Below are 25,453 nucleotides of genomic sequence, written 5' to 3'. Positions count from 1 at the left end.
AGACCAAATAACCCACATAGTCAGATTTATTGTTCTAAGCCAATAATAATATAGTACAGGAAAAGTTTTCAGTACAATACCAGTCTGTGGGAAGCCGTCTCATGCAGCAGGATTACAGTCACATTACACAGAAGGTATGCTGCCAGAGTTACACATTTCATCTGGTATTATAATAAAATGATGATTTCGAAAGTCATACATCCTTTATACATCACTCAAATCCAACACCTCAGTTTGTCCCGGTTCCTAACTTGTTGTTCTGTTCCTTCCTTACCTTTGTTTTGGATACTAGCATTCCAGGTACTGGTCCATGAAGGTATTTCTCTAGCTTGTACTAAGACATAGAACGAATGTATCTTGATTTTGACAAGTTTCCTATGTGCTTATGCCAAAGCTTACTTCAGCTAATGCAAGGCATTATGGGATACTTAATATAAGAGAACAGGATTATATCAAAGATATAGGCCTGTCATAAATATAAAGGAAGGGTGAACACCTTTAAAATCCCTCCTGGCCAGCGGAAAAACCCTTTCACCTGTAAAGGGTTAAGAAGCTAGGATAACCTCGCTGGCACCTGACCAAAATGACCAATGAGGAGAAAAGATACTTTCAAAGCTGGAGGGGGGGAGACACAAAGGCTCTTTCTGTCTGGGTGATGCTTTTGCCGGGAACAGAAAGGAATGGAGTCTTAGAACTCAGTAAGTAATCTAGCTAGATATGCGTTAGATTCCGTTTGTTTAAATGGCTGAGAAAATAAGCTGTGCTGAATGGAATGTATATTCCTGTTTTTGTGTCTTTTTGTAACTTAAGGTTTTGCCTAGAGGGATTCTCTGTTTTGAATCTAATTACCCTGTAAGGTATTTACCATCCTGATTTTACAGAGATGATTCTTTTACTTTCTTCTATTAAAATTCTTCTTTTAAGAACCTGATTGCTTTTTCATTGTTCTTAAGATCCAAGGGTTTGGGTCTGTGTTCACCTATGCAAATTGGTGAGGATTTTTATCAAGCCTTCCCCAGGAAAGGGGATGTAGGGTTTGGGGAGGATGTTGGGGGGGAAGACGTTTCCAAGCGGGCTCTTTCCCGGTTATATATCTGTTAGATGCTTGGTGGTGGCAGCAATAAAGTCCAAGGGAAAAAGGAAAATAGTTTGTACCTTGGGGAAGTTTTAACCTAAGCTGGTAAAAATAAGCTTAGGAGATTTTCATGCAGGTCCCCACATCTGTACCCTAGAGTTCAGAGTGGGGAAGGAAACTTGACAAGGCCTATCTAGCCTATATAACTGTATACACCTTGTAAAACAAGCAAAGCTTTAAAGGCAACTTCTATTCAAGTGTGGGAAATCAGTATTTCAAGATTTCCATAATGGATAAGGTCATTCAAAGCTTGTTTTTCCTTGCACATGTCATTGCTAATTTGAGTAATGTGTGTGTGTGTGTGGGGGGGGTTAATCTAGTGATGTTTTTCAATTTAAAGTAAGTGGATTCATATGCACATTAAAAACTGGTAGATAAGTTTCAACCTCATCCTGATATTGGGGCTACCTTAGGATAATGACTTATTCTGAAAACTGGGATAGACATTATTATAGTGTCCCACTGTGCCGCTTACCTGAGGAAAACAGATGTTTGGAGTAGTGACGATACAAGTGAGGCCTCCATGTATAAATTTTATGTAATTAATTACTATACATTATTGTCCATCTGTATTAAAGGTTACCCTTACTGCTGGTTGTCGCCATCTGGTAGGCTTCACTAGACAGGAGCAGCTAGTTCTCTGTTCCATTGTATTGGCCTGAACCATTGTGGCCACACATTGGATTGTAATGTCAAAAACATCACTGGCACAACAAACCATGGTTGATGCTCTTCAGGTTTGCATTGCTGCATGATACACCAGTAGTTGACATAGATCCAGTTTCATGTAGGTGCTGACTTCCAGATAACCTGCTGAATGGACAGTAACCAATTTGTCAAATACTGTTTGAGGAAATACTGTTAGTGATACCATAAAAGAAATGTATATGGAACTAGACATGAAGCAAGATTGTTTTGAATGATGTGCCTCCAAGGATGCGGTGACACTAATCCCAAAGTATGAATGATACTAAAAAGGAATTTGTTTATGAGTCAACATAGTGCCAGTTAGTCATAGTTTTTGTTATATACTGAGAGCAATATCAGTTAGCTAACCATTCATCTTTAGTAAATTCAGGCAATTTTCCTTTTTCAGTGTTCCCAAATAAGTTGGTTATAGCAGTTAACACGTAACTCCCATAAGCAGTACAAATTTCTTTACCTTCCTTAACTTTTTATTATTTGTTGTGATTAATTTATAAAGTTTTGCTTGAGTTTGAGTAAACAATTTCGCAATGTCATGCATATTGTAAGCAATGTACCGTTTCTCAAGAGCTAGGCCCTCAATGCCATAAATTATGGGTTTTGAAATTGTTTCCGCTGCCTGATGCTCAAAATAGTTATTGAGGTTTTTTATTTTCATTTTCATATTACCATTGTTCCAAATAGATATTCCAGATTCAGATAATCCTGAAATTTAACCAATAATTCCATTTGAAGTCTCCTAGTTCAAAAATTACCAGACTGCAAAATAGTCTTTTGCCCAGCCATTGAGTCTTGCTACCTGTGTATTAGCTCATAGAATATCAGGGTTGGAAAGGACCTCAGGAGATCATCTAGTCCAACCCCCCTGCTCAAAGCAGGACCAGTCCCCAAAGAAATCATCCCAGCCAGGGCTTTATCAAGCCTGACCTTGAAAACCTCTTAGGAAGGAGATTCCACCACCTCCCTAGGTAACCCATTCCAGTGCTTCACCACCCTCCTAGTGAAAGTTTTTCCTAACATCCAACCTAAACCTCCCCTCCTGCAACTTGAGACCATTACTCCTTGTCCTGTCATCTGGTACCACTGAGAACAGTCTAGATCCATCCTCTTTGGAACCCCCCTTCAGATAGTTGAACGGGGGATTCCAAAGAGGAGCTCCTTCTCCTTGAAGCATTGTAGCTTCACAATACTGTCTTTTTGTTTGTTATATTGGCACAAGGGTGTTAGAGCTGTGCTGGCATGTGTAAGATTGAGGAGACGGAAGAACACAGCATGTCCTGATAGATTTAAACCTGTAGTAATGAAAAATTGAGACAGGAGGAACACCCAGTAATTGGAAGGGCAGATCCCACCAGCATACTCAAGAAGTAAACACTCAAAGTGAGAGTTGTTAAGCAGAAATTCAGACTGCAGCAACAATGCTAGATTTTGAACACCAAAGATGCAGTGTCTCTGATAAAAGAACCTCATGAATCAGTGACTGAGCTGTATAATGTTCCTTATTGCAATAACTGTATCATAGCTATACCGTATTGCAAATCAGCAAATTGCAATTGATAACATGTGAGCCCATTATTGCAATGTGTTTTTTTGCATTGGGGCACTAATTGCTGGGATTAAACAATGTAAGGAATCTTTAAAATTAATTCCTTAAGGTATCGAAGCAAAGCAGAGTCAAGAGTAACTGGTATCTTGTCCAATTATTTGTAGTCGAAAGGATAATAGAAAGGGGGGCTAACATTTGGAGAGTTGAGGGTAGTCAGGGCTCCACAATATAGGTCCAGGGTACTCTGCGAACACACACAACCCAGAGAAAAAATATCTTGTGAGTAAATGTCTGAAAGAAGTTTGGATCAGAAGAATAAATTGAAGAAAATGTAGCCAAATAGTAAGACAGCACATTCATTAAATATAACATTTGTTTGAGAAAACAATGATTTTTCCTTATGAAATTACCTTTGCAGAGACCCACTTTTAATTGTCTTGTGATGTGCTTCTTGATCTTTAACCATTGTAAAGCAGTTTAACCTATTCAGAGCTGCACATACACATTAGCCAATGTTCCAACCATGGTCATAAAACACTGCTCTGCAACCATCCCATGGTTCCTGTCTTTGTGCCAGCCTTTGTCTTAGACTGCACACCAAGTTGCTTTACCGAAATCCCTGTAGTTAGTTTATTTGTAGAATATATTTTTGTTTCTATTAAAAATAAATAAATAAAAAGCTGTGTTCAGTTACTTTTAGTACCTAGCATCCAGTCATGGCAGATCCAAAGAACCACTTAGCTCTTCATACAAGAACAAAATCTTTTCTCATAGACTAGCATGTGAATGCTTTAAATCAGGGGTTCGGAAACATTTTCCTGAGATGGACTACATCCTAATAATGAGACTTCCTTGTGGACCATCTTGTCTTCCATATGACACCTTTCAGTCCAACATTTCTATGTTTCTGTGATTCAACTGAGTAGACCACCACCAGTCCCATTTCCAAACTGTTCAGTATCTCTGTGCAAAATGACAGCCATAGCAATTACATGCATAAGAACGTAATATTCAGAAAATGTGTGTGTATTTTTAGGTGTGATAAGTATTTTGGCCTTTTCCACAAAAAATGAATTCCATTACATTTCTGTACTGCATTTAATCTCTCCTTCCCATCTGTTTTGTTCCCCTCTCCACCTGTATCACAGGGATGACAAGTTAGGGCCCTAAACATCAATTTGTCCTTGATTTTTTGACCCTTCAGATATGTGGTCTGCATGGCAGCAATTTCTGCTTCATCAAAGAGGAGAGTAAGAGAATTGAGACACAACAACAGTAGATAAGAAATCACAATCTCTTGGCTTCTTAAAAAGCAACGATGCATCTCCATCCTTTGAGTTTCTATCTAAGGTAGTGGAACCTGAATTTCACCTTAGCTAACCATCTCTCTTTTATTCTTTTCCCCAAAGCCTGGTAACATGCTAGATGTAAAAAGAGCTTTAATTATTGACTTCAAGATGCCCTAAGAACAAACCCTTCCGGAAAGTACCATTTTTGCTTATGGCCTTTGAAGGAAAGTCCAAGGAAAGCAATCTCTCCGCAGAGAGCATCCAAATGGATAAAATGCTTCAGCCAAGCCTTGCTAATGTTGTTTAATGTTAATAAAAAGTAAAGTTTTTGAAAGGTAGAAAATGTGCCCATTCAGAAACTGCCTTTATTAAAATCCATAAAACCAATTCAGCCCTGGTGTAAGTAAATGTAACTTCATTGACTTACGGGAGTTACATCCTTTTATACCTGAAGTGAATTTTGCCTTTTCCTTCTCATTTCTTGTGTAAGATTTTTACTTGACTTTTGTCCGGCTACATTGCTCGTTTTTCTTTTAGGTCGAATAGGTTTTCTTTGTTCTCATTCTATGGAATATTCCATCAGCATACTTCTGAAAAACAGGTTACCACGCAGGTGCATTGTGACGGAATAGTTAATGTGAACGAAAGGCACAGCAAAACATATTGAAGGTGCATTGCTGACTGCAAGAGGGGTTTTGGTGGGAATCAGTACTCCTGCTTGTCTCCTCAGAGTATGAAACAATGCAAGGATAAAAACCCTTTGATTTAAGGTAACAGGTTCTTTTAATAATGACTCTCGTACAAAAATAAATCAGTTAAATAACATTAGCACAAAGGTGCCAATCATCAAAAACTGGAATATTTGCAATCAAAGGAGAAACAGACTAAAAATCCAAGTACAGTGGGATGCAGTAGGAAGAAATCAGATTGGTGCCTTGTTTTGCCTGATTATTGCAGGTTCATGGAACATTTCCATCTTAACTGTGCATTGTTTTCACGGTTTTTGTCCATTTTCTGTCTCTTTGTTTTATATAAATGTACATGCTGGGTGCCAAGTTTTTGTTTTATTTTTAAAATGTTGCTAAAAAAACTCACTGTACCACTACAGCTGAGACCAGTACAACTGAAGCATTATTCCCTCACCTCTAGGAATGACGCATAACAACCTCTGTTCTTAATGCAGATCGTCATTCTTAACTATGTACTTGTAACTGATCTCTTCTCTTTATTTTATTTACTGTGCAAATCAAAATAAAAAGACACATATTACAGACTCTTGGCACCCTAGAAGTCTATTATAAACACAGTCCATAACAGAGCAGCCAAACCCACTGTAACATTAGGAATTGGGTAATATCCCTTTAAGTAGTTTTTGAGCCCTCTAGTGGCTTTCACTGTCTTTTGAGTCAGAATCCTTCCAAAGCCTCAACATGTGTATGTGTGGGGCTTGCGTGTTATATGTACTTAGTAAATACAGTAATATGAGCCCCACTGTGCCTGTCGTTCCTTCATATTATATAAATGTTATGTAAAGAGCAAACGAGATCACATTCACTCAGCACAATGGCCATTCCACAAAAGAATCCCCACCTTAATGTCAGAAACTTAATGTGTTAGTACAGTCTGTGGTATTGTAAGTTTCCACCAATGCCTACAAGCAAAATAAAAAGTCATAACACTTATTAAAAAAGTTTACATCTGAAACTAATGCGACTCTAAGGGAAAACAAACTGCCACAGTTAATCTCCTTTCCAATTGCTGTATATTGCAATTCCATATTATATTAGCTGTCACTAATAAAGATTAGCACTGCTTAGATCAGATGCTAATGTACAGGAAGTCTAGGCAGACTTGGGTACAGTACATCCATTTTGTCTACTAAATTCCTTCCTCGAGTCATGGCTAGTGAATTTATAGTTTTACAGGGAATGTGGCGATAGACCAGTGAAAATTTCTTCATCTGGAATCAATATTCAGAGAAATCACCCGGCTTCTGATCTCTGGATTCCAGTGAGAGGGGCAGCATCAGCTCAGAGGCCTGCCATGGTGGCTGAGGGAATTTCTTAAGAGAAAATTGAGGTTCATATACTCCTACAATATTTGGAGTGAAAAAAATACCTGAGGCCAAACATCTAACCCTTTGGTTTGGTACTTACTGAAGGGACCCCTAAAAGTATTTTATTTACTGTTAGCTTTTGCCATTAAAATAGGTTTTGAAACACTTCAGTCTTTTCAGCAACTTCACAGGTTTTGGGGTGATAGGCTTTGGGATCCTAAGATATATCATTTCTATGTGCCATTTTCCATTCAGCAATGTACCCAACTCCATGGGGGTTTGAAGTAGATCTAGAGCATGTAATCATTATTCTGGTCTCTATCTAGAGGAGTTACATTGTAGGGGGCCTCTGTCTTAGCTATTGATCACCTCTGACAGCCAGGTTCTGAAGATTGTTCCAGCAGTTCAAGAGTGTGCATTTATTTTTAAATATCTCACAATTGTCCATTTTGAACCAGTGCCTGAAGAAATCTGCATCAAGAGCAACAAATACTTAATTTGCATAGTACTCAATTAAAAATAAAAACCTACAAGATTTTTATTTTTTACATAGACATTTTGCTATTTTTCTTTTATTACAGTTGTTGCTGTAAATTGTGTATCTTAATTAGTTTCACTTATTGAGCTTGCCTTTTTGTGCCCAGGTATTTCTCTAGCTCTATAAACTCCAAGAGTGGAAATCAATATAGCAAAATTTAGCAAAGTGAATTACTTACCTATAAAAAAGTGAATTACTTACCTATAAAACGGTGGTCCTCAGAAGCTAGCATGCTGCATAGATTCACATCCTGCCACCCACCAAGAGTTACGATAGGTTGGCTAGGCTTATGCCTTTTATCAAACAAGGAGCAAAGGCTGAATGCTCTGGTGAAGCACAGGAACTGCTTCCCCCCAGTTGCTTGCTGCTTCAGATAATGGAAGTTTCTTGAACTTTAGAGCACTCTCTGTGCAATGCACAAGAGGCAAGAAGGCCCAAGAGTACAGACCTGTGCTGAAAGCTATTTTCAAACAAAAAACGATTTCGGTGAAGTTGTTGTTTTGTTTTTTCAGGCTAAAAAACTAATTAATTGCACCATAAATAAATGTTGCTTTAAACAAGCCTCAACTCAAAGTATATTTTTAGGTATTGGTGTTGAAGTTAGCAAGACAAGAGAAGGACTAGATCTAAGAAATTAACAAAAAGAAAAGGTTGGTACCTATTCGGGAATTTCACTTTGCTCCAGTTTGCCTGTCAGTGAGCAAGGGATTCTTGAAAATTCACCCATTTTATTTTTAGTCTGTCTAATAAAAGGATTCTCATCCAAATTCATGGTTTTTATTTGCTTTTTAAATCCCTTGACAACTGGATTAACCCAGTGTCACTTGTATATCCTGTGCCACCATTTGCTCTTGTGAAAATATCTAGAAGGCGCTGTCAAAGCCTCATGTTCTGTGCAACAGATTAGACTTAAATGATGAGGCAGGGAACCCAGAATTAAGTGGTAAGCCGCCTCCTCCCTTACTGTCGTCCCTCAATTTATTATTTATTTTAATGTATTAATTTGTGTTGCAAGGATGCTAAGCACTGTATAAACAAGGTTAATGACATAAGTCTCAATGTAAGCAAAGTTGCAGAGGTTTCCTGTTATAAATCTGACTTTGTCCCATGTTGACAGAACTGAACTGCTTCAACAGGAAATGTCATGAGAATGATTTTCATTTATAATAGAATAGTTCTGGAGGTTTGGGACAAATCTGGAAAGGCATGTGTGTGACATCACAGGTCAGACATTGTGGTGGATTTTGCTCTGGCTTGGGAAAGAGCATGCCGGGCAGCCTAAACTCCTGGGTTATTTTATCCTTTCTCACAAGGAGAGCTGTCCCTGCAAGGCAAGGAGTAGCGCCCACAGTGTAAACCTTGCCTGCCAGCAGAGGGGAAAGTGAGAGAGATTTGAGCCAAGGCAGCCTGTTTCCAGCTGGGGCACATTCTGTGCTACCCCTTCTCCGATCTCTGACACCACAGCAGCAGAATACATATTTGGGGGCGGGATGCCTTGTCTCCCTCCCTGAGGCCTAACTCAGTAGGTGGGCCTGCGTGTCTGCTCTCTGAGGGGAGGAGCAGTGGCACTGCTGTCTGTTCTGTTCATTCTCCCAGTCAGTCTAGGATTTTGGGGCAGTTACTTGTCCTCAACCCACCCCTCGTCTGTTTGTCAGTGTTATCTATCATGGGAGGGAAACACGGTGGTCTGCTAATGGGTGATATGTGTGTGGCATGGGTGTAGTCCTTTTCCCCAAAGGTCTGGATTAGTGGGGGGTCTGGGGCAGGGAAAGGTGCAGAATGGTCGTGGGTGCAGGATGGTTCTAGGAGCCCATGGTGCTGTGTTCTCCTGCTCCACACCTGCTGAGGAGCTTCTCTTACATAGCTGAGCTACATGCTCCAGCTGCCCCCGGAGTGCTGTCTCTTTCTGTGTCATCTAGGCATAGGAGCCGACTCCGGGGGTGCTCCAGGGCTCAAGCACCCATGGAAAAAAAATAGTGGATGCTAGCACCCATTAGCCACAGCTGTTCGGCAGTGCTACCAATCAGTTGTTTGGTGACTGGGGGAGGCGCTTGGGGGAGGGTGGAGAGCAGCGAGTGGTGGGCAGGAGCCTCGGGGGAGGGGTTGGAGCAGAGATGGGAAGAAGCGGAGTGAGGGTGGGGCCTTGAGGGAAGGGGAAAAGCCTAGGGGCAAAGCTGGGGTTGAGCACTCCTGGGGAAAAATAAAAGTCAGTGCCTATGCATCTAGGGATCCCTCATGGCAATAGCCAGGCTCCTGGAGGAAGGAGGGATTTAAAAAAAAGAATTGTAGAAGCAAAGGTTAGGGCAAAAGGTAGTACTGCTGCACTCTAGGGATAGGACTAGCTTTCTGTGTCTAGAATGGTGTCTGGTACTAGGGTTGCCAGGTGTCCGGTTTTTGACCAGAACGCCCGGTCAAAAAGGGACCCTGGCGGCTCCAGTCAGCACTGCTGACCGGGCCGTTAAAAGTTCGGTAAGCAGCGCAGCGGGGCTACGGGAGGCTCCCTCCCTGCAGTGGCTCTGCGCAGTTCCCAGAAGCAGTGGCATGTCCCCACTCCAGCTCCTAGGTGTAGGGGCAGTCAGGGGGCTCAGCACATTGCCCCTGCCCCAAGCGCCGACTCTGCAGCTCCCAATTGGCCGGGAACCGCAGCCAAAGGGGGCTGCGGGGTGACACCTGCGGACGGGACAGCGCACTGAGCCACCTGGCCACATCTCCACACAGGAGCCGGAGGGGGGCCACTGCTTCTGGGAGTTGCCTGAGGTAAGCACCACCCAGGGCCTGCATGCCTCTCTCACCCTCTCCCACCCTCTGAACCCCTCCATCCCAGCCCAGAGCACCTTCCTGCACCCGAAATCCCTCATCCCCAGCCCCACCCAGAGTCTGCACCCCCAGGCAGAGCCCTCACACCCCCCCACACTCCAACTGCCTACCCCAGCCTAGAGCCCCCTCCCACACCTTGAACCCCTCTGCTCCATCCACCAGCCCAGAGCCCCAGTCCTGCACCCTAACGCCTCATACCTGCCCCCCCCAGAGACTGCACCCCTTCCTGCATCCCAAACCACCGCCTCAGCCCAGTGAAAATGAGCAAGTGAGTGAGGGTGGGGTGAGCAAGCAACAGAGGGAGGGGGGATGGAGTGAGAGGTGGTGGGGCCTCTGAGAAGGGGTGTGGCAGGGGCGGGTCCTCAGAGGATGGGTGCGGCAAGGGTGTTTGGTTTTGTGTGAGTAGAAAGTTGTCAGCCCTATCTGATCCATATGCTCCTTGCCTGTTGTTTCTGTGCACTGACATGGAATGGTTAGGCGTGTGACTATTGCCCTCTTGTTGCTGACCCATACAGAAGTAGAAGTTCTGCTTTCGCTCAGGTAGTAGAGGTAACACCTTTTGGCTTCACAGATCCTCCGGTCTGTGTTTACCCGGCCACACAGCTAAAATTCTCATCCAGGCTTTCATCATCTCACATCTTGATTACAGTAACATCATTTTCTCTGGCCTTGACAAATGCAGTCCTGCCCAAGTCGTATCCATTCAGAATGCTGCTGCAACAGTCATTTTCCTAGCCCATTGCTTTGACCCCTCTCTTTGAATCCTTCCACAGGCTCGTCCTTTTCTATCATATCAAACATAAGCTGCTTTCTTCATTTTCCAGGCCCTTGCTGACCTATCCCCACCCTACCTATTATCTCTTATTCACTATCAAGGTGTTGACTCCCATCTCCAGCTGGCCCGTGGTGCCAGTCTCCGTCACGCACTTGTTAAATTTTCAAACAGGCTCCTTTCGTGCTTTCTCCCACGCGGCCCCTCATGTTAGTGATGAGCTCCCCATAAACGTGCAAAGACATTTCATTATCCTCCTTTAAATCCCTTCTTAACAGCCTGCTCTTCTGTGATGCCCGCAATAAACTTAACAACATTTAGACTGTAGATGGGCAGAGACTACTGCCTATAATGCTGATGTGTATTTTCTCATTGTTTCCTTGCAGTCCTGCATTGGCCTGTCTGTATCCATCCATTGTCTCTTCTTGTATAGTTAGATAGTGAACTCCTGGGGGCAGGGGCAGCCCTTTTGTTCTGTTTGTACAGCACCTACCACAATGGGATCTGGGTCCAGGACTGGGGTTCCAAGGAGCTTTGATAATACAATTAATGTCCTAGTAAGAGCCTCTGCATGAGTGCAGCTCGTGCCACCATAGTAGCACACATTGTAAAAGAAAATTCTGAAATCCCATTGCTTAGGATGCACTCTCTCTCTGCTTGCTAAAATGTGGGTGCAGTACATGGGGGCCTCTATCAGAGGAGAATGTTTTAGGGAAAAATTTGCATCACTGAGATGGTGTGATACAGCAACAGGCAAAATCATTGTCATGCACTTCCAGAAAATTTTCATTACATGTGGATTTTTTATTCATTAATTAATTTAGCCACCTCACAAGTCAAGAGCATGGCCTAAAAACTCCAAATCCACTTTATTCTGTTGTCTCTCCTGAGAGCCGGTCACTGTATTTATAGTGTTTGAAGGGCTAACATTTGGAGCTAATGAATTACTACACTCTGAGAAGACTGTTGGTGTGTCTATACTTAGAGCTGGTGACATAAAGCTCAAGTTGCTTTAGAGTAGATAAGCTACACAGGGGTTACTTCAGAGCTGACCTGCTCCACATGGTCTTATGCAGAAACTGCAGCATCTGCACCAGCAGCCACCCAGGTGCTCAGGTCCTTCCCAGCAGAGCCCCTACAGGAGGAAAGGCAGAGGGTTTAAGTGTCACCACTTGACCCAGTCTTCCTTGGCCCCTCAGTCAGGCCCTGCTTGCCAACAGGGTGGTCAACGGCAATCATTTTGAGGGTGCCCCCGAAGGCAACACACCGGACCTGTTCAGGATTCAGCTCCCCCTCTCTTCCTGGACCATTTATCCTTGTTCCTTTTTGTGTGGGCCTGAATTACCTTGGACCGCTGGGTGCTCAGCACCATAACATTTGGCTGTACCCTGCAGTTTTCCTCCTCCCCTCCCTTCCACTCCCCTTCCCCGTCCCTCTTCAGGAACCTTTCTCACAAGCAGCTTCTCGCACAGGAGGTGGAGACCCTCCTTTGGGTAGGAGCCATCAAGGAAGTTCCTCAAGACGAGAGGAGAAAGGGATTCTATTCCCAATACTTCCTAATGCCGAAGGCCAAAGGGGGCCTCAGGCCCATCCTAGACCTTCATCACCTCAACAAGTATCTGAAGAAGTTGAGGTTCCTCATGGTCTCCCTGGCCTCCATTATTCCCGCTCTGGATGTGGGAGACTGGTTCGCCACCCTGGACTAAAAGGACACTTACTTCCATAGCTCCATTTTCCATGGACACAGAAGGTTCTTACACTTCATAGTGGGTCAACGCCATTACCAGTTCACAATACTACCCTTCAATCATAGAATCACAGAATATCAGGGTTGGAAGGGACCTCAGGAGGTCATCTAGTCCAACCCCCTGCTCAAAGCAGGACCAATCCTGAACTAAATCAGCCTTTCTGCTGCACCATGAGTGTTCACGAAATGTATGGCGGTAGTGTCATCTTACCTCTGGCACCGGGGCATTCAGATATACCTGTACCTCGACAACTAGCTAGTCAGAGGCTGGTCACAAGCCCAGGTTCAGTGCAGCAGCAAACTGCGGACCGCCTCTGAGGCCCTGGGTCTGCTTATAAACAAGCAGAAGTCAACCCTGGACCCAGTTCAGTGGATAGAGTTTATAGGGGCAGTGCTCGACCCCACCCAGGCCAGAGCCTTCCTACCAGAGTCATGGTTCCAGGCCATGTCGGAGCTTATTACCCACATAAGAGCACACTCTCTCACAACCACCCAGGTCTGCCTCAGGCTGTTGGGCCACATGGCAGCATGTACTTATGTGGTCTGGCACGTGTGGCCATGTCTCAGATCCCTGTAGCATCAGCTGTGGCTAGCATCAGTCTATGCTCCCAGCAGGCACAGCCTGGACCTAGTCATTACAGTTCCGCCACGTCTGCCATCCCTGGAGTGGTGGACAGACCCTCAGTCGGTGTTGGAAGGGATTCCCTTTGTCACCCCATCTCCACTGGTGACGCTGGTCTCTGACACGTTGTACCTGGGCTGGGGAGCCCACCTCGATGACATCAGCATGCAAGGGATCTGATCGGAGAAGGGGCTCCCCCTCTATATAAATGTCAGGGAGCTCAGGGCAATATGCTTAGCCTGCCTAGTGTTCCTTCCTTACCTGAAGGGCAGAGTTGTCAAAATCCCGATGGACAATACCGCCGCGATTTCCTACATCAACAAGCAAGGCAGAGCCCTCTCATTGGCCCTTTTCCCAGAAGCTCTCCGGCTATGGGACTTCTGTGTATGGCATGCCACTCATCTTGTGGCTTCACATCTCCCGGGTGCCAGGAACATGTCAGCAGGTTCTTCTCGTCTCGGCATCAGTGGTTACTCCACCCAGAGGTGGCCAGCGCGATCTCCCACTGGGGGCCCCCCCTGGTGGACCCGTTTGCATCCAGACGGAACAGGAAGTGCCACAGGTTCTGCTCAATCCACAGGCTCGACAGAGGTCCCCTGTCCAACACCTTCTTACTCCCATGGCTGGGGACGCTACTGTATGCCTTCCCGCCAATACCATTGATACACAGAGTATTCCTGAAGATCAAGCGGGACAGGGTGAAGGTTATCCTGATAGCTCCAGCGCGACTGCACCAGCACTGGTTTGGCACCCTGTTGCAGCTCTCGATAGCAGCGCAGCTAGAACTCCCACGCTGGCCAGACTCACTGTCTCAGAAACATGAACGTCTGCTGCACCCAAACCTGACAGTGTGGCTGCCGCATGTTTGAATGCGGAGGAGCAAGCATGCTCTACACAAGTCCAGCAGGTCCTGTTGGGTAGCAGAAAGCCCTCCACCAGGGCGACGTACCTGGCCAAATGGAAACACTTTTCATGCCGGACCATGGACCAAAATCTGTCTCCTGACCAGACCTCGCTGCAATCCATCCTAGACTACCTGCTGCATCTCAAACACCAAGGTCTAGCACTCTCATCTATCAAAGTTCACTTGCCAGTCCATTCAGCTTTCCATCCTCTGGTTCAGGGCAGATCTGTCTTTTCCCATGATATGACAAAGATTTTTGAAAGACCTGGAGCAACTTTATCCTCAAGTTCATGACCCTATCCTGCCTTGGCACCTGAACCTAGTGCTGTCAAGGCTCATGGGGGGCCCCCCTTTGAGCCATTAGCTTCGTGTTCACTGCTGCTCCTATTGTGGAAGGTCACCTTCCTGGTTGCAATTACTTCGGCTAGAAGAGTCTCTGAAATTAGAGCACTTACATCAGAATCACCCTACGCAGTGTTCTACAAGAATAAGCTCCAACTGTGACCTCACCCTGCCTTCTTGCCAAAGGTGGTGTCACATATTTCTTCCATTGTTCTTTCCCAAGCCTCATAAATCCGGCAAGGAATGCAGATTACATACCCTGGATGTCAGACAGGGCTTAGCCTTCTACGTTGAGAGGACCAGACCCTTCCGCAAGTCAACACAGCTCTTTGTTGCAGTCACAGGATGAAAGGTCTGCTGGTTTCTTCGCAGAGAATCTCTTCATGGATAACCACCTGCATCAAGTTTTGTTATGAACAGGCAAAGGTGTCTCCGCCAGCGATTGTAACAGCCCGTTCCACCAGAGTGCAGGCCTCATCAGCAGCCTTCCTGGCCCAGGTGCCAATTCAAGACATCTGTAGAGCTGCTACCTGGTCATCTGTCCACACCTTCATGTCCCATTACATAATCACCCAGCAGGCCCAGGACGACACCAGCTTCGGCAGAGCAGTATTGCAAGCTGCACATCCATGGACTCTGAGCCCACCTCCAGGGATACTGCTTCTGAGTCACCTAACATAGAATCGACATGAGCAAGTACTCAGAGAAGAAAAAATGATTACCTACCTTTCGTAACTGTTGTTCTTCGAGATCTGTTGCTCATGTCCGTTCCATGACCCGCCCTCCATTTCCACCATCAGAGTTGACAGCAAGAAGGAACTGAGAGGGCGCAGGATGAGCGGCACATGAGTGCGGGGCTCCAGAGAGTGCCAGAGCCAGGCCTACAGATACCACTAAGGTAAATGGATATGAGCAAAACATCTCAAAGAACAACAGTTACGAAAGGTAGGTAACTGTTTTTTCCCACCTTCTCTCCTCTGCATTCTCCTCAGTAGGGATCACCTAGCCCTTTAGGGAGACAAAACCCTGCTCTCCCCCAAGCTGGGCTTTATTTCTAATTGGTCCTGGCTCACCCTCCAGATGCACCCAGTCTGATTAATTGGTCTCTGAGGCCCATATTACTTTTTTGCAACCTGTGTGGGGTAAATACCCTATTGCACAACTTTACTGACATTGTGTTGGACCTTAATTTGCTAACTCTCCTGTTGGTTTCAATGGGGACAATTGTGAAGTAAGAAATTACTCACCATGACTGAGAGTGGCAAAATCTGGCCCATATTGAACAGATATGAAGAAAAATATCCTCAAATGTTGGAGATGTGCAGCAGTTGTGAGATTCATTCATCAGGAGATGACATGTCAGTGACAGAATAGTCAGCATACTTGAAGGGTGAAGGCTGCAAAGCTGGAATTGTTCCAGAAAGAAATAGGAAAAATTAGAAAACTGAACTTTTTTTTGGTGGGTTCTTTTATTTTTAATTTCCTGGGTTTTTTTCTTTCCTTTTCTCCTCAGCAATAGTCATTAATTTAGATTTTTTTTGCAAAAGGTAACGAGTTATGCTTTGCAATATACTATATATTTTATGTGATTCCCCAACCTATTTGTTTTTCCTAGATCCATATGAATCATTTTCTGTCCAAAGACTGTTGGAGAAAAAGGAAAAGGAAAAAAGTATTCCCAGTTCACCACCCATGGGTTAATGTTTACTCCTGCTGCCTGCATCGTTTATTTTCATTTTGGAGGATTATAATGACACGTTCTTTCAAGAACATATTGTTCTAATATACTACATTCCTTCAGCCTCTAGATATTTTAGAAATGACAATGGTGCTAAATAAGAAAGATCTTGTTAAACAGGAAAATAGCTTATGAAATACCTTCTACGTTTCAAGGAACAGTATTAAAGAGAATTTTTTCCCCCAGAATTTAGGTAAGCCTGTTAAGAGAAATATAGGCAAGCTGCTGCATAGTTATATGTTTAGGGATTTATCTTCCTCTGAGAGCATGATTATGTTTTTACTGGGCTTTTATATCTGAGTGAACCCCATATCTCAGCTGTAGAGAAGCACAGAGTTTAGAATGGCCGGTGTGCCCCTAGCAGTATGCCCATTGTCACTTTGTGCGCCTGCACAGTCTGTCATTTTCATTTTCAGCCTGATTCTGCATGGAGTCAGTCTTCTCTGAATCACAGTGGGCGAGGGGGATTGTGTGAGTTTCTCTTCCATAGTGGATAAACCATTTCCAGAAAAATCTGTTCTACATTTGCTGGTCGCTGCCTTGCAATAAATTAGAACACTTGCAACACTGGATTGTTACAGAGATTAACACCAAGAACTATTTAGTAATGCTTTGGTTTTCATTATAATTTCTTCTTTCACATTATACTTCATTAATGCCTGCTTGTTTGAAAGAAGTGTATATAAATTGGCACTTGCTGCAAAGATCTTATAATTTTCCTCCAACACATTCAAGCCATTGTTAAACAAATTGGGAGGCTTTCTATAAACATGGAGATTATAAATGTATTTAGTAAAACTTTAACAATATACTTGCTTTTTATCAATCCACTTGTAAGTCTTCAGAACTGTTCTGTTTAAACTTCATTAACTACTCCACAAACCTTTAAAGCATCAGTAATTAAGGATGCATTTTATCTTATTTCCATTTGAATCAGTGGGAGTTTTGTTATTTCACTTTAGCAGGAGCAGAATGGATGCTATGGTTGAAAGCTTGGAGAGTACAAACAAAAGCTTCTTGAACATTTAAAATTTTTATTTTTGTTTTCTCATGTATTAGAATGTCGAGAACACTTTTAAAGATGCTGTAGTTCTTATTAACCTGGCAAGGGCAGAAATAGTTTATGTAGTTACATTCTCATTCATTGATCCGCATCACCACACTTGTGAGTATAAGTAACATTCCTAGTGTAACAAATTTATTGAGAGTTTAGGAGCATAATATTTTCTACAAATATCTACTGTGAACTGCAAGCACTGTAATAAATTCAGACTGTTTATTTTAATCATAAAATCAGCCATGGAGCTACAATTTACCAAAGTCTCTGAGAGGCATAAAATAGCAATGTGTTTAATCTTCTCAGTATTTATTAACTGTAAAATATCAAAATTAGCAGTCTGTGGGTACAAACACTTCTAATCTTATCAGAGGGACATTGTGAAGAAACTGTATTAATAGTTTTAATTTGTTTTTAACTCCAGAGTATGGTGAATGCATTTTTCTTTCCTTACCATTGTATCCTTTTTTATTAAGCGGACATTGATTCCCTCCTTTGTTTTTAATGGGGCTTGAATTCAACATGACTTCTTTGTTTATACCTATGTTTGCAAACCAGAAACCCTGATGTTTTCATTAGGTAACTGTTTCTGCAAAAAGCCCATAGAAAACATGAAACATTGTTTTTCTAGAGATCTTACATAAATTCCACTCCTCAGATCAGACTGGCTCCAATTCAGCAAAATACTTAAGCATGTGCTTCACTAGAAAGGCTTGAGTAATCCCATTCTTCTTCAGCAAAGCACTTTAGTCCCATTGATGGGACTTAAGAATGTGCTTAAGTGCATTGCTGAATCAGGACCACAGAGAAATTGTCTTTGGTCAGCTAGACATCACTCAAAAGCAAATCTATAACCAAATACATAAATAACCAGAAAAGCCCTTTTGCTGGTATAACTGCATCTACAATAGGGTTTTTGCTGGTATAGAATTATAGTAAAAAAAAAAAAAAAAAAATCACATGCTTAAGCAACATTACTATACTGGGAAAAGTTTCCAGTGTAGATACAATACTTCTGCTTCCTCCTTGCTCCATAGCATAGTTATTAAATATTAGCCTATGCCAGCAGCAGATTATCACACAAACACACACACACACAAAGAAAGAATCTGGCAATCCATGCTTGCCATCATATAATTTTTCCTCTATTGTCCATTCTACCTTCTCGGAGGAAGTGGGCGAATAGTGCTGCATGCTCCTGCGCAGCAAGACCCAAGGTCTATTAGGTCACAAAGAGGCATAAGGGGAATTCTTACTCCCATGTATAGGTATGTAGTCCAACGTACAATGTAGCTCAGTCTTGTATCACCTCAATTTTGATAGCATTTGCACTGAATCCCTTTTTAACATACACATAAGAGACTGAAATGTCTGAGAGAGAGAGAGAATCATCATAATGTGTTCTGCAGAAAAGTAAAGTTTATCCAGAGTCTAATAAAACAATTTTGGCAGCAGTAGTAGTCCTGAATGATCCAGCTTAGTACTTGTACCTTTGTAGCCCGTGTGGTAAAGGCTCAAGTAGAATATCTAAAAGTGAAATAAAGAACTGGAGGGGGAAAAAAGCACCTGGTTCATTTTGTATGACCTGGTGATGGACTGTCTTTGGCTAAATGCCAGAATCATGGCAGCTTATATTGTGAATTGGTGTGCAACGAGGCCCAGACCAAGGGCCGCAGATTTTTAAATGAAATGGAGCTTGATCATTGTTCCCTTTGAGAATGAAGGTTGTGTGGAGGTGAACTAGCCCCTGAAGGAAACTTGTTCTGAGAATATCACTGTCTCTCAGACAAAACCAGCAAAACCAAGCCCCAGTTATTGATGCAATTACCACTAGCGTGAGCATTTCCTCATAGGGAGGGGACACAATAACCCTACAAGCTCATGCTTGTTATACAATTATCTTAGCCATGTGCAACCCAAAATCAATTAACTGAGCCCCTATAGACAATCTTACATAAGGAGCATTTCACAACCCTTACATGGTCCTCTCCTATAGATCTTTTCCTTCCTCTCACAAGCCTTCTATAAAACGTTACCTAGCAAGAAGCTGATCACTCTGCCCCCAAACTGCAGGACTACTCACATGCTTAAAGTTAAGCATGTGCTTAAGTGCTTTGTTGCATCAGGGTCAGAGTGCTCGGCACCTGGCAGGATCCTGTCCATAATGGTTATATGCTGAGTTTTCTGTGGTATCCCCATGGCTCGCTTTGTTATATAAATAGTTGGGGTGAAATCCTGGCCCCATTTTAGTCAATGGGTGTTTTGCCATTGATTTCAGAGGGGCTAGGATTTCAACGTAAGGCCATGTCTACACTGGCACTTATGTCAGCAAAACTTTTGTTGCTCAGGGGTGTGAAAAAAACGTGCCCCTGAGTGACATAAGTTTTGTTGGCATAAATGCTCTTGCATACAGCCCTATGTCAGCTGTGCTGTCCTGCTGACATAGCTACCGGTACTCGTTGGGGGTGGCTTAATTATGCCAGTGGGAGAGCTGTCTCCCACCTGCATGGAGCGGCTGCACAGGAGACTTTACAGCAATGCAGCTGCATTCAGTACAGCTATGCCACTGTAAGGTCTGTAATGTAGACATGGCCTAAGGCTTTCCTTTATTTTTACATCAAAGAGATGTTAGAAAATGCAGATTCTGAAATTAAAGATTTGGTAAATTGCAGTAGGATATACCGGGCTCTAGAAATGTCTAGTTCCTGAGACTGTCAATGGGTCGAAGTCATGGGTAGTTTTAAAGAGCTTTCCATTAAGCTTTGATACTGCAAACAGTTACTGTATAAAGATCAGCTGAAGGACAACAGAAATTAATGATACGTTTAAATTCTTAGTGTTTAATGGGAGGTTTGTATTCAGGTTAAAAAAGAAGTTGTAAAAGCCATTTACAAAAAGGAATCAATCTCCTAGCTCAGCTTTTTCTTCCATATCCATAGTGCCTTTATGAGGCATATATTGGTACCTGGGGGCCAGATTCACTAGAAGATAAGCCTCTGGAACTTGGTCATCAAGCAAGAAGGAAAAAGAAAAGAAAATGATACAGCTATAAACATATTGATTCACTTTTCCTCTAAAATATTTCCAGCATTTCTTTCTTATGCCAGAGCCTGATCATTGTTCTACAGTGTTTGCCCATTACTGTATTTCTGATAAGATTGACAAATGGGATTTATAAATGGGTTATTAGATAGTGAATTATAGTTCTGATGTTAAGAGTAAAAGCAGGAGCACTTCTGACTCCATTTGGGACATTGCTGTGAAACCAGGGTCCTATCACAGAGTCCAAAAAAACACTTTATTAAACTCTTTGCAGATATTCCTAGCCCATTTGATACTCACTAGCAAAATAATTCATCATGTTCTGTGGCAGAAAAGAGACTTCTGTATCTCATAAATTGTGGTAGTGTCTCAGCTTCCCTCCTTAACATTTTTAAATTATTCAGTAAGGGAGTCTCCATTAATTGGGTAAGCAGAGCTGTAACACCTAAGAACCATCTGGTTTTGTTGCCACTTGGAGCCTGCTGGCAAATATTAGGCTGTACTAATTTAGAACATGATGAAGCGGGAAATAATGGACATTCTTGAAGAATCTCAAATGGGATCAGCTGTTATAGGCAAAAACTGGCAGGTGCAGTGCACAGTGCTGGCTCCTGTAATGGTCCCATATTGAAGAATGCAGCTGGTAAAATGGCCTTGTAATTGAATGGTATCAGTTACTCCCAGCAGCTATTCCCAGCACTGTCAGTAGCAGTACATCACTAATTGGAGGTTGTTGTTTGGCTGGTGGAGGTTGTCAGTGGAAGAAAAATTACAGCGTGTTTACATTTATGTTCTGGATGTTAATGTTTTATCACCTCTTACTTGGGAATGAGGCTTTGTAAACTGGAGTCAGGCATCCATAAGAATTATGAGAGCTATGGAAAAATGCTGACCCAGTTTATTTATTTATTTTATTTTAGAATTCTGTTACCATGATTTGGAACCATCAAGCTGTTTCACAACAAAGCTACATAACTGTATGATCCTGTTACTGTTACTCTTGTCTTGCCTCCCTCTCTCTTACAGTTACCGTCACTTGCTATGTCTTGTTTTTAAATTTGGATTGTCAGGTCTTCAGGGCAGAGATTATGTCATTCTGTATGTTTGTGCAGCATAATGAGGCCTCAAGCTTGACTGGGGTGTTTTGGTGATACCATAATAATTAGCATTTATTAATAGCAATACCGTAATAAAATCCATGCTCATCCAATGTAATATTTAGTGTACTCTGGTTTAGATGAACCTCAGAGTGCTAGTATATGTGAAAATGTGCAGGTATTTACCTTAGTTAACCTCATTCATATATTGATTCTGTTCATTAAATACAAATCCTATTGTGTGGTATTCTAGTTTAATATAAAAGTCTGTTGGCTGAGTCATACCATCTCCCTGTCCCCCAGCTGTCGGCACCCCTTGAGGGATGCTCAGACTGTTGGCAATGAGTGTCTTAGAAAATGCTTCTTACTCCAGAATGTGCCTTGTAGAACAGTGAATATGGTCATCTCTGTGTGTCTACAGAATTTCTAACTGTGTAAGAAAGGTTCTTTCTTATATGAGTTATGTTAGCTGGCAAGTCAAGAACCTCAGAGAAATGGGACTTCCACATAGCATGTTTTCTGCATTTTTGTAGGGTCAGGGCCACCCAGAGCTGTTAAATTGATCATGACTAGTTGGTAGAGAATAGACATTCGTGATATGCTGCTTCCTCTCCAATGTCTGCTTTCCACTTGGACTGTATGCTAAGTTTGAAACTGTGGGAGAGAGTTCTTGGGAACCATTTTTAATGTTTCCTGTTTATTGTTTATTCGGCTTTGACTGCATTTTGTTAGAATAGGTGTGATACTGTGATACTGCTCAGTCGAAATGATACAACTGGAAAAAGCCTTTGCTTTAATTTTGTACACAGATAAAAATATTAGATATGTTTAAAGAAAAAATATTAGAGAGATTTTGGAAGAAATGCTCTTGGACTGACAAGCCTAGAGTACATATTTATAATAACCCTGTGAAAAGTGAGATATTATACTGGAGAGATTGGCAGGACATAGACAAAGCACTATTAGTGAATTCTTTAGTAGCATTTACTGATACAGCAGCATGGGTACATAGGGTAACAAATATATCATTTTATTCAACACCAACAATTTTGTTAAACCTAGCCAGACTTTGCTGGCCTAGCATTTGAGATGAGAGAGGCATTGTTTAGCAAAAAGAATATAGCATAGCACACTCTGCTCAGGACTAGGGAATGCAGGAAGTATTGAGTTCTAACCCCAGCTGTGACAATGGCTCCTCTGTAGTCTCAGGCAAATTACTTCTGGTTACATTTTGAAAAGTGGGCTGTAGTTTTGGGTTCCTCCATTTCGGGCTGGTTCAATTTTAGACCCACTGGCCTGAATTCTTACACTACTGCCCCTTTTCATTGCTTTGGCTATGTAAAGGGGCCTTAAAGTGGGTATAAATTATATTCCTTACTATTTTGTTTTTTTTCTTCTGTTCACATCACTTGACGTGGATAGAAATGCTATACTGTCTTCTTTAGAGCCTTGGGGAGTTGCAAGCTTGTAGCTGCTTTCAGGAAACTGAATTTTTTAGCCTGAATTGATTTCCATGGGATTACACTCAACATGGATGTAAGAGTATTAGAATTATGGGCTTCCACTATTTATTTTTAAACGCTCCGACGGATTTTGGTGCTTCTGTAAGTGAAGTCCTAATAGTGCTGGCATGAGTGCAGCATTTGAACTCGCAGGTTCAGTGGCTAGATGTGACAGTTCTTTAATTTCCCCATTCTTCTTTTTTTTTTCTCTGCACTTAGCTCAACGAATCAGCTAAACAGCTTATAGAGATGGACAAGACATGCTTAGCTGCTGCATCTGGCTGTGATGTCCCTTTGCCATCTGACACCAACATGGCAGTAAATTTGGCCCAGTGCTCTACTTTAAACAATACAGGAGCAGTCAGTGCCATTCAGCGGCATATTGATGGCAAGAAGAATGCCAAGAAACGCCACTCCTTCACTGCTCTCAGTATGACACACAAATCCTCTCAGGCCATGCATAACAGGCATTCCATGGACATTAGTGCTCCAGTTTTGATCAGCTCTAGCGATCCCCGAGCTGCTGCCAGAATCGGAGACTTGACTCATCTTTCATCCAGTGCTCCAGCCCAGGTAAAAAATGCATCACGTAACTGTAACACTGAGCTGAGGAAGAGATAAGGTCTGATAAATAGCTCCATTTATTATACCTGCAATATCACGGTCACCTACCTAAATACGTGGATGTGGTTTATGAATAATTATACATTGTGCGCAACACGTTGCTGTTCATTGACCTTTTTTTTTTTTTTCAATGACACCACTTCCGACTGCCCTAGAATGTTACTATTTGATTTAAGTTCTCTAAGTAACAAACATGGTTAGGGTCAGTCATGTTTCACTGGTAAACAAATCCCTATTTTGGGAGATTTCAGACTATGCTGTAATCATTATCTTTAGGCTTTAACTGAGCAGAGTGTGTCTCAGCGATAGCCCAATTCCTCCACCCTTAACTAAAATTTCAAAATAAACACTTTGTCCATTTGTAAATTAACGTGAGTGTGAATCAAATAACAATGAGCTATTTCTAAATATTTTGTATCTTTGCAGAACTAAAAAAGTGACAGCTGAGATTTAAATAAAAAAATAAGGTGAGTGTGGTGGTATCTTTTATTGGACCAACTTCTGTTGGTGAGAGAGACAAGCTTTTGACCTACACAGAGCTCTTCTTCAGGTCTGGGAAAGGTACTCAGTGGGTCACAGCTAAATACAAGATCAAACAGATAGTTTAGCATCAAGTAGTGAGCACATAAGCCATAAATCCAGTGTCTTTGTTAAGGGCTTGTCTACACTGGCACTTTACAGCACTGCAACTTTCTCGCTCAGGGGCATGAAAAAACACCCCCCTGAGCACAGGAAGTTTCAGCACTGTAAAGCACCAGTGTAGACAGTGCAGCAGTGCTGGGAGCTACGCCCCTCATGGAGGTGGGTTTTTTAGAGGGCTGGCAGCGCTTTAACGTTGCCAGTGTAGACAAGCCCGAAGACCATGATTTTTAGTGTCGAGCAAAATTATTAATTTAAGCTCCCAGGCTCGTCTTTTGAAAATTTTGTGCAGATTTCCTTTGAGGATGAGTGAGGACTGATAGGTCAGATATAGAGTGATCACCTTGTAAAAAGTGTCACCCTCGGCTGATGTGGTGTTTTTGTCTTTTATCATTTTTCTGTGTGAGTTCATTCAAGAGCACGGTTGTCTGGTTTCACCCACATAGTTGTTATTGGGGCATTTAGTGCACTGGATGAGGCATACCACATGTTCTGATAGGACACGTGGATCTTGAAAGATGTGTTGCAGGAGATATTGATCATTGTAGCAGTGGGGATACATCTGCAGGTTTTGCGTCTCTTGTTCTGGCAGTGTCCTGGTCTGTGGGGAGCTTAATTCTGATTGTGAGCTTGGAGAGTTTGGGGGCTTGTTTGAAGGCCAGAAGAGGGGGGGTTCAGGAAAGATTTCTTTCCGGATGTGGTCCCCATTGTGTATGGGTTGTAGTTGTTTGATGATACCCCATGATACATCATATAGATTCCAATATAAGGTGATAGGTGACAACTAGGGGTCCTAACTACTTATGCTAAACTATCTGTTGTCTTGTATTTAGCTGTGAAACTCTGACTACCTTTCCTAAATCTGAAGAAGAGCTCTGTGTAGCTCCAGTGCTTGTCCCTCTCAGCAACAGAAGTTGGTGCAATAAAAGATACTACCTCACCCACCTTGTGCCTCTAATATCATGGGGCTGACATTGCTACAACAACTCTGCATTTAAAAAAGTGTCTTTTCAAAGAGACTAGTTCAGAATTTATCGTAATCATTTTTGGTGAAGTGTACATTTAAAAACACGGTAAAATAGCCAATAATATTTACTGTTGTAAACTGGCTGTAGAACACACGCAGATGATGGGTCTTCTAGTCCATTGTTTTACCCTTGTGTAGTCATTTACACCTCTGTAGAGTGGGGTAAAATGCTGCCATTGCAATAGTATTTTGTATCCACTTTGTACAGGCATAAATCACTACACAAGGTGTAAGGGCCTGAAGAATATTGTCCA

At 42.5% G+C, this 25,453-nt stretch overlaps 1 protein-coding gene and 1 long non-coding RNA gene across 4 annotated transcripts in view; one reads left to right on the top strand and one right to left on the bottom strand.

Moving 5' to 3' along the window:
- Window positions 1-25,453, top strand: part of SH3RF3 (SH3 domain containing ring finger 3) — a 376,320-nt gene that overhangs the window by 267,125 nt on the left and 83,742 nt on the right. For all 3 annotated transcript variants that reach the window (XM_074964345.1, XM_074964363.1, XM_074964354.1), the window contains exon 4: window positions 23,129-23,482. In XM_074964345.1, the coding sequence (XP_074820446.1) occupies window positions 23,129-23,482 (354 nt within the window). The remainder of the gene's footprint in view (window positions 1-23,128; window positions 23,483-25,453) is intronic.
- LOC141982639 (uncharacterized) lies at window positions 5,151-13,879 on the bottom strand. The gene is made up of 3 exons (XR_012638164.1): window positions 13,489-13,879; window positions 11,912-11,993; window positions 5,151-5,265 (listed from the first exon to the last, which is right to left on the bottom strand). It is a non-coding gene; the product is annotated as an uncharacterized LOC141982639 (long non-coding RNA).

Source organism: Natator depressus, chromosome 1, assembly GCF_965152275.1.
Source record: "Natator depressus isolate rNatDep1 chromosome 1, rNatDep2.hap1, whole genome shotgun sequence".
NCBI lineage: Eukaryota > Metazoa > Chordata > Testudines > Cheloniidae > Natator > Natator depressus.
The sequence above is the reverse complement of the archived record's forward strand: the minus strand, read 5'-3'. Positions and strand labels throughout refer to the sequence as shown.